The 20,212-nt window shown below is 43.4% G+C and overlaps 1 protein-coding gene across 1 annotated transcript; it reads right to left on the bottom strand.

The window, feature by feature from the left end:
- Positions 1-550: 550 nt before the first annotated feature.
- On the bottom strand, positions 551-20,201 carry LOC145450824 (uncharacterized). Its single transcript, XM_080329340.1, has 5 exons — positions 18,149-20,201; positions 17,343-17,548; positions 9,080-9,303; positions 5,299-5,439; positions 551-1,445 (listed from the first exon to the last, which is right to left on the bottom strand). The coding sequence occupies exons 1-5, from the start codon at positions 18,981-18,983 to the stop codon at positions 1,181-1,183; spliced, it is 1,671 nt and encodes a 556-aa protein (XP_080185466.1). The 5' UTR covers positions 18,984-20,201; the 3' UTR covers positions 551-1,180.
- Positions 20,202-20,212: the final 11 nt, after the last annotated feature.

The following is a 20,212-nucleotide window of genomic DNA, read 5'->3' as shown; positions in this document are numbered from 1 at the left end:
GATGGGAAATAATACATCAAAAATCATTTCATATCAAATCACATTGCCTTCCCATAACCACGAGAATGGTTAACGTCTGTAGTGCACAGTGTACACCAAGCTTGGCTCGTTTTGTACCATACTAGTCACAACAACCGCGGCCAGCGATCTGATTTGTGATTTCGGAAGAACGCGAAATAAAGAACAGTGAAATTATCTGGTTGGCCAAGTCTGCACCAAAGAGTTTCATAGAAGTGAGTCGAACCCGACTTGAACTCGATACCGAACAGCACTACGAGTTGGAAAGTTCCTACACACCTTGCCTAGTTTATTCAAATGCTACAAATCGTGACCAGGATGTCGTTGTCCGTCGCAAACTCACAATTCATTAATAAAAACGGCGAATATCACCTCGCGAGGTTTCACAGCAAACTCATCAGAACTGACCTGTACTACGATGCATTGAACCCCCATCTTGCCAGTACTGATTACATCCTCTGTAACAACTAACGGCGTTGGAATGACCGATTTGTGCTTGCTCTCCTAGACACAAGCCCGTGCATTGCACCCATTTTCGATGAAAACATGTTTCCGAACTACGAGAACATTGAACACACACACAAAGAACTGAATCCCGTCGAAACAATCTCGCACATGATATCGAGCTGCGTATGAAGAGGCAAACACAAACACAGAAATCGGGGGGGGAGGAGGGTCAGAAATGATAAATTCAACCGGTTATATAATAATTGATAAAGTGAAAACAATGAAAAAGGTGAACACAGAGGACTGCGCGTAAAACCGAGAAGAAATAGCGACAACAGTGATTAAGCCTGACAACAGCCCCCATCATTACATAAAAATTACACACAGGAACAGTGAACGCGAACTGTGAAATCACATGTTTCCGCCCACAACAATGCGCCGTACCGCCAGTGGCGTAGGCAGGATGGGGCACAATGGTGCATGGGATTTCACCTGCCAAGCAGTCATATTTCGGATAATGAATTTCTATCGCAATTCCCACGTCTTCACCGCACTACAGCATAATCCTTAACGAAATAATTGCACTGCCCACCGTATTTCGGAAAGAAAATATCAGTCTTCAGTAGGCGCAGTGCGTGAATATGCAACAACATGGCATAAGATAGCACACGCATACCTCACTATCAACTCGACCCCAATCATTCCGAAAAACCAATCAGGACTTGCTAGCTTTCATAACGAAACCCGACGAAATTTTGTCCTCTCGAACGGCGTGGCCAGAATATAACGGCGCCGGGTTCGGATACTGCTTGAGCAGACGGTGCGACTTAATATCGTAATAGCGCTGACAGAAATACACCAGCGAGTCGTCGATGTTCGGCGGTACGCTGCAGCGAGATTTGATGTTCGAGGTCGGAATTGCGAGCCGGCCGTCGTCGACTCCGATGTGATCTTCTCTAGCGCTGTCGCTGGCTCGGTATCTGAAGTAAAAATAGGATTTTAATTCATAGCCGAAGACGGCATATTGAAAATATCTGGAGTTGGTGAAGTAAGCCGACTCCGCAGTCCTGATCAGTGCTCAATGCTCATGCGTGACCTCGCGCCTTGCATGAGATCAGTGTGGACTAAAGTTTTCAAACACGAAACCGGCAGGATGGAATTCTGGTAAGCAGGATTTGAATTACTATTCAGGCACGGAAATTCCACTGATTTTGATATAATCAATTCGAGCCATGTACCGGATCCGGACTCGGTAAATTGCGGACGCGGCTTTGGACACGAAACTAAAAACGGAAAGGTATTTGGAATTCGAAATTAGAATCCGGTTTCGCTGGCTTCTACGGCAGCGCAGCAGAGCTAGTCACGCGTACAGTGGGGCATCGCGTTGAATTATGTACATCTCGCAAATCGATATTTTGTCAATACTCAAAGACTCGTAATTAGGTAACCAAGCCTCGTGTCGAACATTAGCAGGTAGCAATTACGACCAAGCGCTTACAGCCTGCGAAAAGTATTACCGCCTCAAATTCGAGCGACTGCCGAGTAAAGTGATGTAAAAACAGCCGCGAACGACTATGAATAATTCGGCCGAAAGGGAAACGGTCACGGCGGCACACACCACTGCGATATCCATGGTAATGAGAGTTACCTAAGTTACTAACGTTCGCACAACCGCTCATTAGTGTCCATCTAATCGCAACTGACACAACGCGCATAGCAACCGTGGCAATTACGTCGGCAATATCGTGGTTTTATTTCATTAAACGCAGCCTCAAAATCAATAACCGTGTACGGTAGTTGGATTCTGATTTTACGTAATCTATATCAAGTATTGTATGACGAACCACGACTGTGGAACAGTATTTCACCGGCAATCCGACGGTATAGTCGAGCATGTCCAATTGTCCATTGACCAAATGTTCAGCATTCAAGTCAAAATACAAGCAGTTTCTATACTGATTCAACACTAATTACCGGAAAACGACCTGACATATAGACTTCACTTCACATATCAACACATGCCTCATCGTTTTCATTGCGTGACGTTTTATGTTATATCCTGTTATTTTTCATTAAGTGTGCAATTGTGCATGCCTCAATGCCCACAGTCTAGCTAGGCCAAGGTGAGTGTCTGATTCAATCAATCAATCAGGTTTATTGATATTTTCATCGTTTCAAAACATCACAAGACTGCGATACAATGAAAAGATAGGAAGGTGTCGAAACAACTTGGAGTAGCCTTTAAGATCAGACACCCACCTTAGCCTAGTCGAAGTAAATAAGAGGCATGCACACTGAATGAAAAGTAATGCAGAGAATATAAGACGCAAGCGACAAAATGAGGTGGCATGTGGCGGAGGGCGATGTTAGGTTGTGGTCCGGTAATCCTGAAGACTGGCTAGTATTGATTTAGAAGAAATTGCTTGATTGTATTGATTGAAAGACTATATACTCCATAACTCCAAGTCGTTTTGACTACTTCCTATCTTTTTATTTTATCGCAATTTCGGGTGTTTTGAGAACAGGAAAATCAATAACGAATTGAAACTGGAACATTAAACGCCCATTCTGATACCAAACTCGACAACGGACGTGTACTTAGCTACGGACAGAGCTAAAATTCGATTCGTATTCGTATTTTGAAAACACCGATTTCACTTTTACGTTAAGCAATTGTTTATTTCGCGCAAGTTACGTTCAGTTCACCCGCCATTTCCGCAACGATCAGCCAATACAGCCTGGTTCTTAAATACATAACAAGGGTGCGCGCAGCAGGATACGACTCTTATGTCCGTCGGATTCGCAGAAGCAGTCATATATTTTACAAGCCGCACACGCACAGTTGATCACTACAACAACGCATCACGCCGACCACAGTTTCCGCGTAAAGCATTCATTCACTCATCGAAGTGCCAAGGAAATGGCGATACGCCGCTCTATCTAATTTCTGGCATAGAACGGGCAAGCCGAATTCAAAACGCTTCACCGCTTTCAATTATATTCGGAACACATTCTTTTCACATAAAGAGCATCGCGTGACGTAGTGTGTCGTCACAAGCGCGGCAAGCGACATTTCACGACTACAGTAGCAGAGCAGAAATACTGCCAACTCTTGCAATAATTATTAGATGGGCAGAACTGAGAGCGCTGGTGTGAGTCGTGACTGCGCTTGGGATTATCTCAGGCTCGCCAATTCTCAATGGCTAAAATCAAACACGAAGCCAGCGACTTATACATGAATTCAACCGATTCGCACCGGTCAAAAGGCGCGGCTTATTGACACATGTGGCGGCGTTGATCCAGCGATGCCGTTTGGGATACCAGCGAACAGAACGCACGATCAGCGGTTTGGATTATTTTCTTCCGCTCAAGACACACAATGTGCAATGCGATACACGAGACACAAAGTGATGTAACGAACAGATGGGAGGATGTCGAAGGGACCAAGTACGGTCTCGCCCTAGCGATATCCGAGAACACTATGATGAAAACCGTAACGGCTGTTAATTGATCTGACAAGCCTCAATATTAGACACAGTTGCGTTATTCGGCACTGTACGGATACGGTATCGCATGCGGGTGACTTGGCATTCCGTTTGTGATCAATAACAGAACCGCACGCAAGCCGATGTGAGTTCGTTTACACTTTCAGAGATGACAGTCATCGACAGTCCTTGCGTCAAACTCGTAAAGCGCACTTTGGCGTCGTATGACGTAACAACGTGCCGCGTTAGCGGTCGAGTCGGGCAAATTTCAATAATTTAGTAGCGCAGGGCGCGGAGATTTTTTCCAGCGTTTACCGGGGCAATTGAGACAATCTATAATTCACCTCGGCCAGAGGCTGATATTTTCAACTCACAAAAGTATTAGCGAGCTCAACCGAGTGTCGAAACTTACATAACATTACCAGGAAGCTCTAAATACCAAAACTATATTACCGACGTGAAGCAACATTCATCTACACCACTGGATCTCAACCTTTTTCAGCTTGTGGGCCGGTAAAACTTCAAAATATATTTAGCTGAGCAAAATTAACCCAAAACGTAGTTACGGTGAATGCATGCAACTCAGAAGCAAATATTGGAAACTGGATTTAATGCTACCGTTTTGATATTGAACGTGCTATATGTAACTATACTGCGGTTTCTGCAACGCAAAGTCCTGTTAAAATCCGCGATCTTGATTTTGATGTTCAGTTTCTTTTGAAAGAAATGTGACTTTGCCCAAATGCAAATATTAGAAACTTCAATTGAATGAGACATTTGTATATATGTGGTTCTATTGAGGTTTCTGCAGGACGAGGCACTGTTACAAACTACGAACTGATTGCGATTGCTGAGTGAGTTCCTTTTCAAATAAATGCGACTTGGGTGTTTGCTAGCGTCTATTATACTCCAAATGTCGCTACATGTCCTGTCGAAATTGACCGAATTTTGTTCTTAGCTTTGACATATACATGGTCTTAAACGAGCTGCATTACAACACGATGCACAATAATATACTCCAAATTAGGATTTGTCGTTTCATTTCTCTAAATAATGAACAAGAGTCCAACTTCTCCAGTTTTGGAAGTGATATACAAAATGATGATATTTTCGGCAGACCGGTAGCAAACTTGAAACAGACCGGTACTGCACCGTACTGGACAGATGGTTGAGAGCCACCGACCAAGACACAAACACATGCAGCCTTACGTACTACTACTCAGTTTTCGACGATGTTATACTCGTCCCACAAATCGGGAGTGTCACACGCTTCAATAAAACATTCAGATTTCCCGAAGATGTAACCGCGGCACATTACCGAAAACCAGAACGGATAAAACAGGCTTACCTGCAATACTCGTTGTACGTGAGAACGTAACCTTTCTCCTCAACGCACGCAACGCTAACCTCGTCCAAATGCCTGGACGCGAACAGCTCGTTCGGGTTGTAGGTGCGGCCGTGTACTTTCGGATCTTCCGTATGCTCAGGCCTTCACGAAAGAAAGCGAAATTCGTTACGGAAGTCGAATCCGACGGGCGCGAGAACAAGTGGGTATTTCCGCTTTCGCGGCGAAACAAATAACCGAGAATTATCGATCTGCCCGATGTCATATTCCGAGTTCCGAGTTTGACATCGTACTGGCAGGCTTGGAAGTATATATATTAAGATATATTTATTGAATTCCAAAGTACGACCAGCGATGGTCAAAGTAGCCATCGTGGGTATACGTAGAAGTAGCAGTGTCATAGTAAAAATGTAAGTACACTATACTCGGCCTAGTTTTGCCTACAAACTGAAAACTGAATTAGTAGTAAAAGACATAAACACTGGAGTAATCCGAAGAAGTAGAAGTACTTCATTGCTGACCACCTCTGCTCATGACTACGTGGCGCCAGAGAAACGCAACGACAGAGAACAATCTCTCTTGCTCGTGACATTAGGTAAGCGAGCGCTCATTTGGAATAACTACATCGTAAGTACAAATTATGAATTTTTGATGACAACGATATTGGTTTCGGTGCGTAAATTAGCGGTCGGAAGAGCCGCCAGAGCAAAAGGATTTGAGTTCGGTGACATGTCGCTTACGATGTAAATCGGATATAAATCTGGTTCGACGTGAAATCGATTGTAAATTCCCAATCCACTAACTCGCTTTTCGCTACGCTCCGCCACATCATTAACATTCTTGCAAACGGTATTTGTTATTGTTCGATTCCATTATATGTTACTGATTGGCATAATTACAGGCGTGAAGTTGTGGCGCGTGGACCGTATGTGAAGGAACTTTCTGGTATGCTGGTAAACCGCAAATGCCAGCCTATACACGAGAGCGATGACTCTTTCTCCGGTGGTCGCAGCGTTACAGTTTAGGTTGAATGCGATTGTCAAAACATGCTCTATGTAAACCAGAAAACACGCAGCACCTGAGCAAGCGCTTGGTCGCCTCGACAGCTAAATGTGCGCACGACTACTTACTAGGTCAGGGGTGGGCAAACTTCTCGCGGGCCGCATTCAACATCTGAATTCGTTTGCGGGCCGCACTATATAAAATTGGGATTATAAACCAAAACGCAATATTGATATATGATGATATAGTGAGGACATGGGGACAATATATGTGCTTATTTAACACAAGCCAAATATTGCTTTGATGATGTCGTACACGCGTCAGAAACATATAGCGGCGAGATTTCATAGGCAGGCGGACCTCAATAACCGATTTGTCAAAACTATAGAGATAAAAGGCGGTTGGCCCAATTCTTAGAATAGGATTGAAATATAAATCTGTGAGCAGTGATCTGTTCATAGATTTAATAATTCCACTTTTGGCTCAGTTCCAGGACACAAAATGCTGACAGTATCATAACCATGTTAGCTTTAAACACGCTTCTACTATGCGTAGATAAAATATAAATACCCCCATTCCACGCATACAGACAACGAATGTACCTAAGACACGCTCAAATCGGTTTTTTTATAAGCACATCACTGAAATAATTAAAAATGAAGTAGGGAATGTGAAATCTCACTGGTGATCAAAATTATGTCAATCTCGTTGCAGCTATCCCGCTGTGATATCAAGTATTTACCTCAGATCAGTGGTTCTCAAACTTTTTAAGACACGCCCCGCCCCCTTATGATGGTCAAAGATTTCGCGCCCCCTTATCGTCATATCACAAAACGCAACCAGGATGCTAGCCAACCTAACGGGCGGTTTGATGGCGTGGAAGGTTACGACTGTGGATGAGAGAATTTTAAATATGTAATTCAGACTAAATACTAGGGATGGTGTGAACGCGAGGTTCACGTTCGCGTTCTGTGTGTGAACCTCGGAAATTTAGAGGTTCGCGTTCACAACAGAACCTTGGTAGGTTCTGCACTGTGAACCTTTTTCATATATTACAATTTTCACTTCATCGTTGGTTCAAATTTATTTCATTTCATCAGCAGGCCACTCTATGCATGGCGCTATAGGCATTCAAAATCAACACTAAACGAGCATGTACCTTGACAATCTCAAAAGTTTTACTTGCTTTGTTGCAAAAGTTTCCTCGAAATATCCAACTTGCCGTTTGTAAATGTCTATTGACTTTCTGCTGCGAGCTTGACCCACAATCACAAAATATCACGAGCGAAATAAGCTCGTAGTCAGCGAATGATGTTTATTCAACTAATCAATCTAGCAGGCGTATGGGGTCAATCTTGACTTCATATGTTTACTGGATCATTAAAACCAAATCGGTGCGATTGAGGTGTTGGCTACTGCTGTATAACTTGTTAATGGGGTAGGCCTACTATAGGTAGCAAGTATAGAAACCCGTTGCACACTCTGCTCAATATCAATGTACTCAGACGTCGAATACATTTTCCGATCTGTCATACGAAAAAGGTGACTCGAGTTTGACTTGAGTCAAGTCATAACTCGAGTCATCCAAACACTGCTACAAGGCTATATCTGCATCTTCCTCGCCCCACGGCCTATGCGCATCATGTAGGCCTACTCATGGTATGCATATACGCAGATCGTGTGTATGTATATCATGAGTCGGTGTATATGCCGCAAGAACATCAAGGACAAAAATAAACTACGTCCCTTCCTTTCCTTATATTCCCTGGTAAGTCCTCGTCAAAATTGTTGGCAAAGCGACGAAAGATATTGATTTTATGGGATTATTATATCATTTGATTGCCCCAGTCGATACATTTGGCGACGTTTAAAACGTCAATATGTATTTCAGCATCGTGACGTAATGTTGCCCGAGTCGTCGCTAGGTATCATGTACATTAATATAGGCTATCATTTCATTGAAGGATAGATTGGAATTAGCAATATGACGCCCCGTGACGTCATGAGGTTCACGTTCGTGTTCACACAGAACCTTTCAAAAAGGTTCGCGTTCACACGAACCTGAACCTTTTAGAGGTTCACACCATCCCTACTAAATACATGGCAAAAACTATGAACTGGATGAAAATCGCGCCGAGCGCGAAAATTTTTTTCAGTCGAGCTCAGCTTCGCGTCCCTTTCAGATGCTTTCACGCCCCCAAGGGGGCACGCCCACCAGTTTGAAAACCACTGTCTTAGAATTATCATGGTGAAATATAAGAAAAAGTTGATCAAGTCCCTGCATTAATTCGATTTTTAGAACGCATTTTATCAAAATTTTTAAAAAGTTTCTTTAGACTCTCGCGGGCCGCACAAAACGGCGTGGCGGGCCGCATGCGGCCCGCGGGCCGTAGTTTGCCCACCCCTGTACTAGGTAAACCCCATATACTTGAGTAACGAGTATAGACAATGTACGTCCTGACTTCTACTGGAGTAGTGTTTCTTGACCCTTTGTTAGCACGGTTCCCTAAATTGTTTTGGATGGTTGCGTGGACCCCCTAAATTTACCTATACCTGATGACAAAAGAGGTCATCCCTTTTAACTAGCCGTCGCCACGGTCTGATTTACCAATTGAACGTCAATGTAGTTTTATAGTTGTAGTTTCGACTTCGGCCTTTCATGGACCCCTTAAAATTAGCCTGCTTACCCCTGATCAAGAGCCCCTGTACTAGTGTATCAACGATGACAACTTTGACCAGCTTCGCTTAATTAACGTGACAAAGCCCGGCGTAATCACGATACCTGTAGTACCACAGCAGGGTGATCATCATGTTCCCGGTCGATTCTTCCCACATAGCGACTACCTTCGCGATGTACGGCTGCTCGCTCGCGTCCGCGCGCATCACGACGCAGTCGCGCACCATCACCACGTCGTCGGTGTCGCGTGACGTCGGCGATGACCTAGCGCCGTCGCTCTTCCGCCTCATGCTCGGATAGCAGCGTCTCATGACCGGGCGGGCTGATTTCTAAAAATAACGCAGTCACGTGATAGCTGGTGGCGGGCAGATAGGTGGGCGTGAATTCGCGCGACGAGAGTCGTGACAAAAACGGGAAAGGGAATGAGAAGGGGAACATCTGACGCCGTGCCGAGTCCGGAGATTCATCGCGTTCGGCCCTTTAATGACGACGGTGGCGCCTTTCGCGAAGATGCGCAAGTAAATTCGACTATCGGCGGTCCCCAATCCTAACCACGACATTACCCTATGATGATTCAAACTTTAACTTAACCCATAACGCTAATATAACTCCTAACACTCAACTAACCCTAACCTATCTACATTAATATATACAATACATACCATATTATCATGTGCCACGTGACGATTTCACCAAGTGCCATATATATCACAATTCACGCTCATATGCAGTGAAACATTCATTTTCGAATATATTATTACAATATTTATGCGTATCACATTAAAAATAATACTAGCCATTACATTTCTAATGCCAAATTTAGGGTTTGGTTAAGTGTTAATTTCGGCGTTATGGTTACATTTTAGGTTGAAAGCCACGTTCTCAAGTCTCGCATGCTCAACCGTCGTTTTTCATTGTTTCGCGCGCTCGAATGCCGGGCAACAGTTTGAGGTCGCGAAACGCAAAAATAATTTTTATTCATTCATTCGTTATTACAATGAATGGACACCTGTATTCCCGGGCGATGACATTTTCCGAATTTCCGATGCACGTCAAGGCGAAGTGATTCGGGCATCCAACCTTGATCACTGATAACGCAGTAGTGTTGATGTTTGGATTAGTGTATTTATGGTAATTTGTATGTTATCTGATACTGAATTACCGAAATGAAGTTTGAAATTACGCGCTGTCAAGCATGCTTGGCCTCATTTTGTTACACAGGCGCTTTCGAACACAGATTCGATCCCTTACCGACGATTTCTGAACGTTGATGTTTGCGTTCGACATACAATGAAAAAACCGAGCTACAAGCCGAAACAATCATCGCGTATCATACGAAATGAGTGAGTCGATCAGGTGCAAAATGACGACGGCAGTTGAAGGGCCGTTATAACTCAAAACAAACAGTAAGAGACGCGCGTGGCGATGATATTAGCGACCGCGACGCTCAAATTGAACAATTTACGGCAAGGATTGTGAACACCTTCGCGATTTAAAAATACCCACGCATACTTACCGCAGTAAACGAAGCTACGAGCATCTCGACGGAGGCTTCGAAGTTCAATTTGCGACAAAGATAAGTTTAAGCGCAAAAACAACACGGCTTCAAAGGTTACCAGTAAATTCGGCATGTTGGTTTTGACATTATAAATGTAATAACTACTATTATTATGAAAGGGATGCATCAGTATTGCATTAACAAATTCGAAAACGAATGTTTCACTGGACATGAGCGTGAATTGTTGATAATGCACTAGGTGTATTCGGGTTAGAGGCTAGGGTAGGTTAGCATTTGGGGCCGCCGAATGCACTGGCAGCCACTTCAAGCATCAGCCGAATTTGTTTATTGCACAATGCTCATGTTAAAGTTTGAATACAGGGAACAGTCGTTACCACGCGGAATCGAAACAATGTCCAGTCGGGCGTGGAATTCTTGAATAGAGAGATAAATCAAGTCCCGAAATATCATTGGCAAAAGAACCGAAGACACGATAACAGTTTTTCATCGCTAGGCTCACTAAATACGTTATATGACGTCAAAAGAGGATCAATTCGTCTCTACACGAAAGGGCACCTCGGCGAAAAGCCCCGAATAGCATTGTGCGGTTTCAAGGTGATTGATTCAAGGAAATAGGGACTAGGGTTATTGGTTCTTGAAAAATTCTCAAGTCCGCAGCATATAAGGCGAAGTACTCGTAACTGTATTAGGCTCTTAATAAGGCTCTGGCTCACCCTAAACGTAACTGACGCTGTAACGCAACAAAAGTCAAGCGAATATAGCGTGATGTTATTCTATACAAAACGTACGAAATCCGCTTTTATGATATAATTGCAAAATCCGGCCTGGCCACACGGTAATGTTATGGAATATGATAGGCATAGGATTACGAGTATCACAAGAAAATGTATAGCGCCAACGCGGAAATATCACGACAAATATTCGTGCTCGGTGATGTTTGCTTGACCCGTACAAGAATTGACGGATTGCACGATACCGCTCTGTTGGCGTAAGGTCCTTTGGGGATTGGAATTTGCAATGTCCACCCCCAGAGAATCGATGATCTTACGTAGCCGGTTGGGGCAGAAATTCTGCTACCGTCGCTAAATTTCTCGATCGCAACGCACCGTTCCGCTTCGGTGTTATTCATGACAATGACAATACAAAAACGCATCAATATACCTTGTTGAAAAGGTTACCGGTGAATTTGTTACTTGCACTTGTGGTACTTGTTGAATTTGGCTTCAGAAATGTAACAACTATTATTGTTATGAAAGAGATGCATGATTCACTGAATGAGTGTCAGAAATTTCAGTGCCAAGTTCACTGAAAAGTGCGCCGGTGCAACTATTACGAAGCGGTCAAACCACGATAAGCATTATATGCGGTCAAAGAATACTACGAGTGATGGCAAACCTATTTAGAGCCCGCTCGTCATGACCCGAAACGAATCCCGTGTCGAAAATATCAGCCGCACCTAAATTTACAGTTTCTCCTTGGAAATGTGTAAGCGAGCTCGATCTACAAGCCACAGGAATGAGCATCATCGTGAAAAGCGAGGGACGCTAACTTTGAGCTACTTTAACGATTTCGAATGCTCGCAAGGGCGACAATTTAGCAGTAATAAAACGACAAATCATTATCGAGAATGTACCACAGCTGTGTTGTGATACTCTCCAGCGCACTAACGCAAATGAAGTTTGTGAATCACTCACAATGGTGAATGGCGACGTTAATCGACTTTCAAATTTCAGAATTGCGAGCGATAAATCAATACGGCATCGGCGTTAGACACCAGTGCTGTCTTCGATGCGAAACTATCGCTCTACCGACAGCCGACAAGCTCGCTGTACCCATCAAATACCAGAACGTGCATCAGTTCCATATTCCATTAGTCACAGGGAATAAGAATACTAATATATGTGTTTGGGTTTTATATGTTTCCTATATTACTGCCAAATTACTCAAAAATTGTGTCAAATTATAGTTATTATTCAAAATATCCCTACATATCATGAGGAATGTGGTTCAACAGTTCAATTGGGCCGAAATTGGGCCACAGAAAAAAGGTCGGATTTATTGGTGGAAATCATTTATACTCTGCATAGGGTCGTCAGTTAACCCATCGGAAGGAAACAATTCTACAACACAAGCGGCGTAAAGATAAACCAGGCAGACCTTTACCAGTGGATTAGCCTGCTTACGAATTATCTACGTGACTTCACAATCTGGACCTCGCCTGGGTACGTTCAAGAAAGGGAAAGCATATCTAGTAGACTAAATGATGTTGGCAGATGGAATTAACTTATGCAATGGGCACATCAAGTATCCCGCTACTTAAATTCGGTAATTAGTTGTAATTTATATGAAACAACCTCAATTACTTCTGTATGGAGGTACATGAAAGCACAAATCTGTTACCCATCTAATACACTAAAAACAAAGTCGAAAGTGCCAAAATAGTGCCATTGAACCTAAACTTCCTGCGCCAAACTACATGGAAAGGTGCCCTGAATTTGGCATCCAAATGTGCGGATCGGCAAAAACGAATCCGCCGAATCTACACGAGAATGCTTGGAACCAATTCACGAATAGAACGAAGCGCAACCCCGGAATTTTATTAGTACTAGTTCCTCGCGAGGTGGAAATGGAGTATACAACAGAACCATGAATCACCATCTTTCATTACTCCAAGGGCCGTATAGCGAGAAAATCTTTTTCGCTAGCTGGTCATTACCAAGAACTGTCGCGTGATCAAGTGACGATTATCACGTGCGATGTACCGTAAGTGTCGACAGTAGAAACGACCGAAGATGTGTGAAGTCAACATCAATTCATAACAGAGTGGCAAGATTCGACGCAGACGCCATGCAGAAATAGGAATTTCCGCTTTATGCATGCGCTATTATCTGCCGTATGTGAAACGGAAACAGATCCTGGCGAGTGCATAGTCTGCGTATAATTATTATATGAACACTGCGGCGTTTGGTTCGTGTTTGCGTTGTAAACAGTTCTCGAATCGATAAAAGCTAGCGCATGTCCTGTGCTTTGCGGTATTAACTGTACATCCCAAGGGCCGAAAAGGTAAATATACGAGGCGCGATGTCGAACGCGCGCTAAACGTCATAAATCTCTATGTGTGCCTCGTCAGTGCTCGGCCGCTGCTACCGGATTCGGAAACATTTGCGTCACAATGTTGAAATCAAACCAAGATTTACGTCAATATATCGTGGTATTTGTAATTTTCGTTATATGCGCGTTGTTCATTCAAACCGGAACAATCCCACAGTCCACACGCACACACCTCTAATTTACTTCCGGTCACAGTCGTATACAGATATAGTATTCGAAATACGCCCGCAATGATGCATGTACTTTCAGATTTAGATTGATGGACAGCGTTACTCTATACTACGGATTACCGGATGGACCAAGTTCAACGTAAAATTAAAAAATTGCCGATAACACCCGACAGGCGATAAGGTTGGTGATTGAAGTAAGGCACACATGAATAAATGCCGTCACGACTCGACATCGTTTCAAAGCAAAACGCACCGAAACGCAGGATAAGATGGCTGAGTTATCGAAGCAAACTGTAATGCTTATGGTGTTGCGTCGGCGCGTGATTTCGCAATGGTCATGAATTTGCCGTGCGTTATGTGAAGCATATTTCGCAACTGACACGTAGCTAAAGTTTCATCTCATCCCACGTCACCACGGCTAAGATTATAATAGGAGCTATATTAGGAATACAGATCATTGATATTTTAAGCGTATCAGAAATTGCCCACACAGCCCGCTTAATTCTAGCACAGGCAACTCTAATATTAGCTCTGGGTACGACTCTTTGAGTACTCGTATCCGAATCGATAAAAGATTCGAACCGAGTAGGCGAGTAATGAGAGCCGAATTTGTCGAGCAATGAAATTACGCGCCGTTCGAACTATAAGAGTTATTTAATCAAGGACATAGTAGACACATATATAGTTTCGGTGCTTTCGGCCCACCGTGAGAGCCTCGAAACCTCGAGTGATAGAAAGTCAGCAATCCCCATCCAAAACATGATGCGCAAGCCTGTGAATATTCCCGGAAACGACATTTCTGCGCCGTAGTCATGGTCATAAAGACAAAATTATTTTGGATGACGTGCGTAGGGGTTGCATTTAAAACAAACGGCGTTTTAAAACAAATGGCCTTTAAAAAGTGTTTTTTTTTATGAAACTTCGTCTTATTACGCCATAATTGTGTAAATACCTTCTAGAGAACATGCACTCATGCAGTATGAACCTACGGACCATTTGCACCCAATATGGTGGACGTATACAATGTGGGGTGACTAAAACCCTCGAAATCGTCGTCGGCTTAACAGTTTTACCATGTAGATATAGAACATAGATCATTGGTACGGAATGGGTGTTATGATGATGAAGACCGCCGACCGTAAAAATGCTGCATAACGATGTAGTCCTGGATAAAGATATTTTGGTCTGTTTATGACAGTGGTCGGAAGCCCGTCGAAGGAGCCACATTTACCCTATATTTTGAATTGCCAATGTCAATCCACCGTGACGGCACAATAAAAGATTCGTGACGTTGTGAGAAAAAAAAATACCATAAAAAACATGTTTAAAAGGAGGGCCACGTTTTAAATTGTTTTTTGTTTTAAATCAAACCCTAGACGTGTGACTGACATAATTTTCCGTGTGTGGCCGCATATTCGAATTTCCAAAGTCATGCTGACCGTTAAGACGTAGTAATAGAGGGTGCTCGGGTCCACGAAGCTTGCTAATATATCGACTTGGAATCGAATTATTCGTGTTCTCGATTTTGCGCAGCCTTACTAGTACAAAGCGTAAGACGGCTGATAGTGAAGATGAGCATAAAACTAGCCAAGCCGCAACTCGCTTCCTTGCGAGTTCAACATTGATTCTAGAAATTCGGGCTTCGTAGTCGCATCGGGGCTACGGGGCTGAATATCGTAGGCCCCGTCGCAATGTATAATTACGACGAATTACTGCGGAGTGCGCACGGTAAATTATCTGCGTCAAACGCACGGCAAACTCTCGCATTGGCGATATTTTGTCATCGATTACCATAATAATAAAGCAAGCGAACATGCCAGACATGTCGATCGTATTTCCCAACAAGCGGAGGTGGCGCGAAAAATTGAATTTCATGGCGTTTCATTCACTAACGGCGGTTAAAACAGACGGAATGATGCATTGAACGCTAAAGCCTCGCACACGCCTTGCTTGTGCGTAATAGTCGATAACAGCCACTCGATGCGAGGTTGATAAACTTACGGGCGATGAGCAAAACACGGGGAGACATTACGATATCTATCACGCGCGCACAGGCAACGCTAAGTGGAAGTGCAGGCGATATTCATTATTCATATCCTCACTTGGACATTTTCAAGTTGAGATTACATTGATTTTACCAAAACGACTTTAAGAACACGCCTAACTAACACGTTCAAGCGCGAGATGTTGTCAAGCTCATGTTACGCCATAGACACAGGTGCTATCACCAAATATATTACCACAACGTCGAAAGCAAAATGATCCCAAATTTGGAACGGAAAACGCACGGGTACGTCATAATGGAAGTAGCTCGCGTCTAATCTCCATCGGGCGTGACCACGTTGAAGCAACGTCGAGCCATCGGCGATACGGCGAAATCCAACACCGTCGCCAAATTATCAAGGTGATTTAACGGCCAGGCGTAAGTAGGGTTAGGTGCATTATATTTAGCTAGTATTTGCATACTAACCGCCTGAATACGAAAGGAAAACACGCTATGTCCGGGCGTACACTGTTTAGACTGGCGTAACCGCGAGCGCGCGTGACGCATATCTCGGGATTTTAAACAATTCAGCATGAGATTGAAAAATATCCCGTGTATTGCTCATGTAATTGAGTATATTGTAAATCGATTATATATATTATACGAGATCGATTCGCTGGTGTTTACGTATCGTCCAACTCCTAAATCTAATATACACAAAGTAAAATCGACAGCCGGGTCATGTAGGTATACGGCGACTCAGCGTACGCATAATGACTTTACACGGGCTCATTACAAAGAGGATAGAATTTCGCAATTGTAGGATCGGATATTCCTATTCGCACCGACGCTCATATATAAGGTTACACTTTACGCAAACACATCTCCATCGCTTCTACAACATCATCGGTCCAACATAGGACATCCTGTCCCGCAATACGCCTTCGATTAATATAGATATGCCAGCTGAGGAAACTGCGCGATATGATTAGCTGTCAGATACGAACTTCCCGTCTTTGTTCCCCGGCGCATACAAAATACACATAATGCATGGTGGCCGGCTGATAAGCACCGAATTATGTTAACTCGGAGCTTAAACTATACGCAACGTTCGTGTATTATTAACGCGTTCAAAATAGTCCCCGATATTTCCATTTCATAACAAAATAATGACGTGAACAGTCGTAACGCGAATTCGCGGGAAGATACTCTAATTGAATGATGAACATTGTCCCCGCGTTTATCACAATAATGAGCTTAATCACATGTGCGGCACCTGACACACGTATTATATCTCGAAGCGTGACATCTCATAATTTAAATAAGCTATGCGTAAAACGTGCATGCGGGTTAAACGATCAGTTTCTTACTACAATCCCACATAACTGGAAACTAGCGCGGCGATGTGCACGGATGTGTAATACACGCGACCTCGTTGGGAAACACATCTCACAGCTTGTAAACGCAATACGATTTCATCAAGGAAATTTTAAACGTTGCGAGTTACTGCGGATCGCTGGATATTATGCAATACGGTAACACGCGCGGAATTGGCATTATATGTGTCGTCCGTCGGAAACTTACGATGCTGAAGACCATTGCGCAGTACGATTGACCTTCCCAAGTCCACGCGTTGTTCTCGGCGTTGAGAGAATCGTCGGGAGCGCACCTTGGCGGCTGGATGTCGTCTGGCCGAGCCGCCTTATCACGCAGATTTATGGACCTTCTCCTTGCACGGCCAGACTTATGCTTGCCGTTGAATGAGTCGAATTCAGACGAACAAGATGATTCTGAATGTACACAATATGGTAACGGCAGTTGAAGTCGACGTCGCCGCTTTCAGACTTTTTGACGGGACACAAACTCAATCACAGTCGCAAAAGTCAATATTGACAATGTCCAAAATTTTGAACATCTTACAGGTAATTGGAATACAGCATAAGTCCACTGCAACAGGTTGACACATAACACAATGCTTCAATTCCTATAATATCACCACATCGTCAAGTACTTGTCCTTTTACACCAGGCTGATCCAAACCAAATCAATGGGTAATCCACACGTGACTATGAAAATATGAAATAATTCTAAGGAGGGTCTATGTCGATCATAATGCCTTGATGCCAAGATGGAAATTTCCGTAGGGAGACGAAAATATCTAAAAAAATGAAGTGACTTCACAGATATATTATGACGTAGCGATTAGCGATCACAGATGACGTCACAAAGTCCATGATGAAAATTTGGAAAGGCAAATACGCATTTCACTCTCACGGTCTGCGTTTAAAAGTGGTAAATCCGAATGAGAAGTGGCAATGGTGAATATGACGCTCTTTCCAGAGATGGTGTCAAATATAATGATATCTCAACAAAGAAAATGGTTTTCCCACCTGACGACGGAGAACACGTTTCATATCGTTCATTCAGCACTTTCGTTTTGATTTTAGGGAAATTTTTGCGTATCCCATGAACGCTCGCTTTATTTGCGCTTCCCTTGTGCATAACATTTATGGGTTTTGACATAATCCGTGTTGAATTATGTGAACTGGCTTTCAAGAAGCTTTTAAAACTAGGGATAGAGCTTTCTCCCAGTTTCAAATTCAGTGGTTCAGTTTGCGATTCACTGCGATGTCCCTCCATAGAGCCTGATATGGCGCTTGTAAAATCTCTTACAGAGTTATGCGCGTTCGCATGAGGTACGTGTTGTGTCAGCTCAGAAGCAGGACGCGGCATTAACGAACGAACGTTAACTATCGGGCTGGATGATGTACCAAAACAGTTTAGAAGGTTCAAGTTCATGGAAGGATGCAGCGCAAGGACGGAGACGGGAGACATGTTGACGTCATTGACGGACACTGGCAGGAGGAGGAGATGGGGGTTGTCCAGGGCAATTGAAATATTCTTAGCAGGCCGTTCTGGCATTGGGTCGACACTCTTCAATACCGGTACGACCGACGCCATGGGTTTATTTTTCTTTGGGTTGTTGCTAGCAGTGCGAGGTCTTTTTTTGCTCATTACATCTGCCAGTTTATCTTCCTCGGTAGAAGAAAGTTTTCTGTGAGAAGTTTCGCGTTTTTTCTTGTTGCTGAGTTTGCCGGTTTTTGAGTTACGGTCACTCGCAAAAGACTGTTTTTCCTTGTTGGCAATTTTCGAGTCGTTCATCTGAATAGTCCATAATGCCTCTGCAGTTAAGCTTGCCGCCCTTCTTTTTCTTGTTGACTGCATATTTAAATTGACTCCAAAAAGATTTGCAGAATGTAGCCTATTATTCTGATACAATCTAAGCACGAATCATAAAACAAATTTAACCTCAACAGAAATAATTTGCGGTATCAGTGCAATACTAGCAAGTAGCACCATTCTATTTCACTCATATTTTCTAGTCAATGCAATTCAATTTATCGTTAAAAATTTCATCATTTCAACACACCACGAGACTGCGATACAATGAAAGATAGGAAGGTGTCGAAACGACTTGGAGTAGTCTTCGAAATAAGACACCCACCTGCCCTAGGCAATTTAAAAAGGAGGCATGCACACTGAATGAAACTAAATGAAGATAATACAGAAGGACATAGGTGGCATGTGTCGGAAGGCAAGATCGATATGTCAGTTCGTGGTCCGGTAAACTAGTAGGCTAACTAGTATTGATTCAGTAGAAATTGTTTGTATGTCGACTTGAATGTCCATCCATGATCCATCCAAAAGACACTGGTATAAGAGCTAGTTAGCACTAGCAGCACAAAATCTTGTGTATCTAAAGCATCAATGAGAGAGAGAGAGAGAAAGAGAGAGAGTTGATATTCTTTTTCGCCTGCACCATCGAGATGCTTTGACGACGGAGTTGCGATACGGCCCCATGAGGTCATCTAGTCTGCGCCCCCGTTTTTTTTCTCCTCCATGCTATGCAATGGGTATTTAATGCATGTACGGTGAATCTATTATGAATCCTAACGTATCATTCACACACAATACGCAATTCGCCATGTGTACAGATTGTTACCTTTGGACGATGCACTGGTGTTATTTCATTGCAACCTGCCAATTGCAATTAATTTACACCTAAACTAAGATCTATTGTATATCTTACCAGAACATCGTTTTCGCTGTGCGCTGACTCATAAATATTTAGTTACCTCTATCGCTCCAATATTACGATTACGAGATACGGTATACCCGTTTACCACTACTGCATCCGCGCGACCCGTGGACACCCGGAAGTCCTCGGCGTGACTCGAGACTCGTACGTCGTACAGAACCTTGTGAGGTTGTGTTGTTCACGAGCTCCTTCCAGATATGAATACTGAACAGTCTTCATCGCCCAACCGCGTATACTGAAACTCCGTCACCATCCGCACCAGAACATTGCACCATAATGACCAAATGTGCCCGACTGGCAAAGAAGAACAAAAGCTCCCGGAAGGAAAAGCGCCAACGCCAACGAATATGAGCTT

The sequence above is a fragment of the Botryllus schlosseri genome, chromosome 11, assembly GCF_051294905.1.
Source record: "Botryllus schlosseri isolate E-star chromosome 11, Bs_hap1, whole genome shotgun sequence".
NCBI classification, from domain to species: Eukaryota; Metazoa; Chordata; class Ascidiacea; order Stolidobranchia; family Styelidae; genus Botryllus; species Botryllus schlosseri.
This window is presented reverse-complemented; position numbering and strand designations above follow the sequence as displayed.

Excerpts from the sequence above, each read along its gene's own strand:
- LOC145450824 (XM_080329340.1), bottom strand. The coding sequence starts at position 18,983 with ATGCAGTCAACAAGAAAAAGAAGGGCGGCAAGCTTAACTGCAGAGGCA. Across the intron at positions 17,549-18,148 it reads AACGTGTTCTCCGTCGTCAG|AATCATCTTGTTCGTCTGAA; the intron begins GTGGGAAAACCA and ends GTGTACATTCAG. Across the intron at positions 1,446-5,298 it reads ACGTACAACGAGTATTGCAG|ATACCGAGCCAGCGACAGCG; the intron begins GTAAGCCTGTTT and ends TTTTTACTTCAG.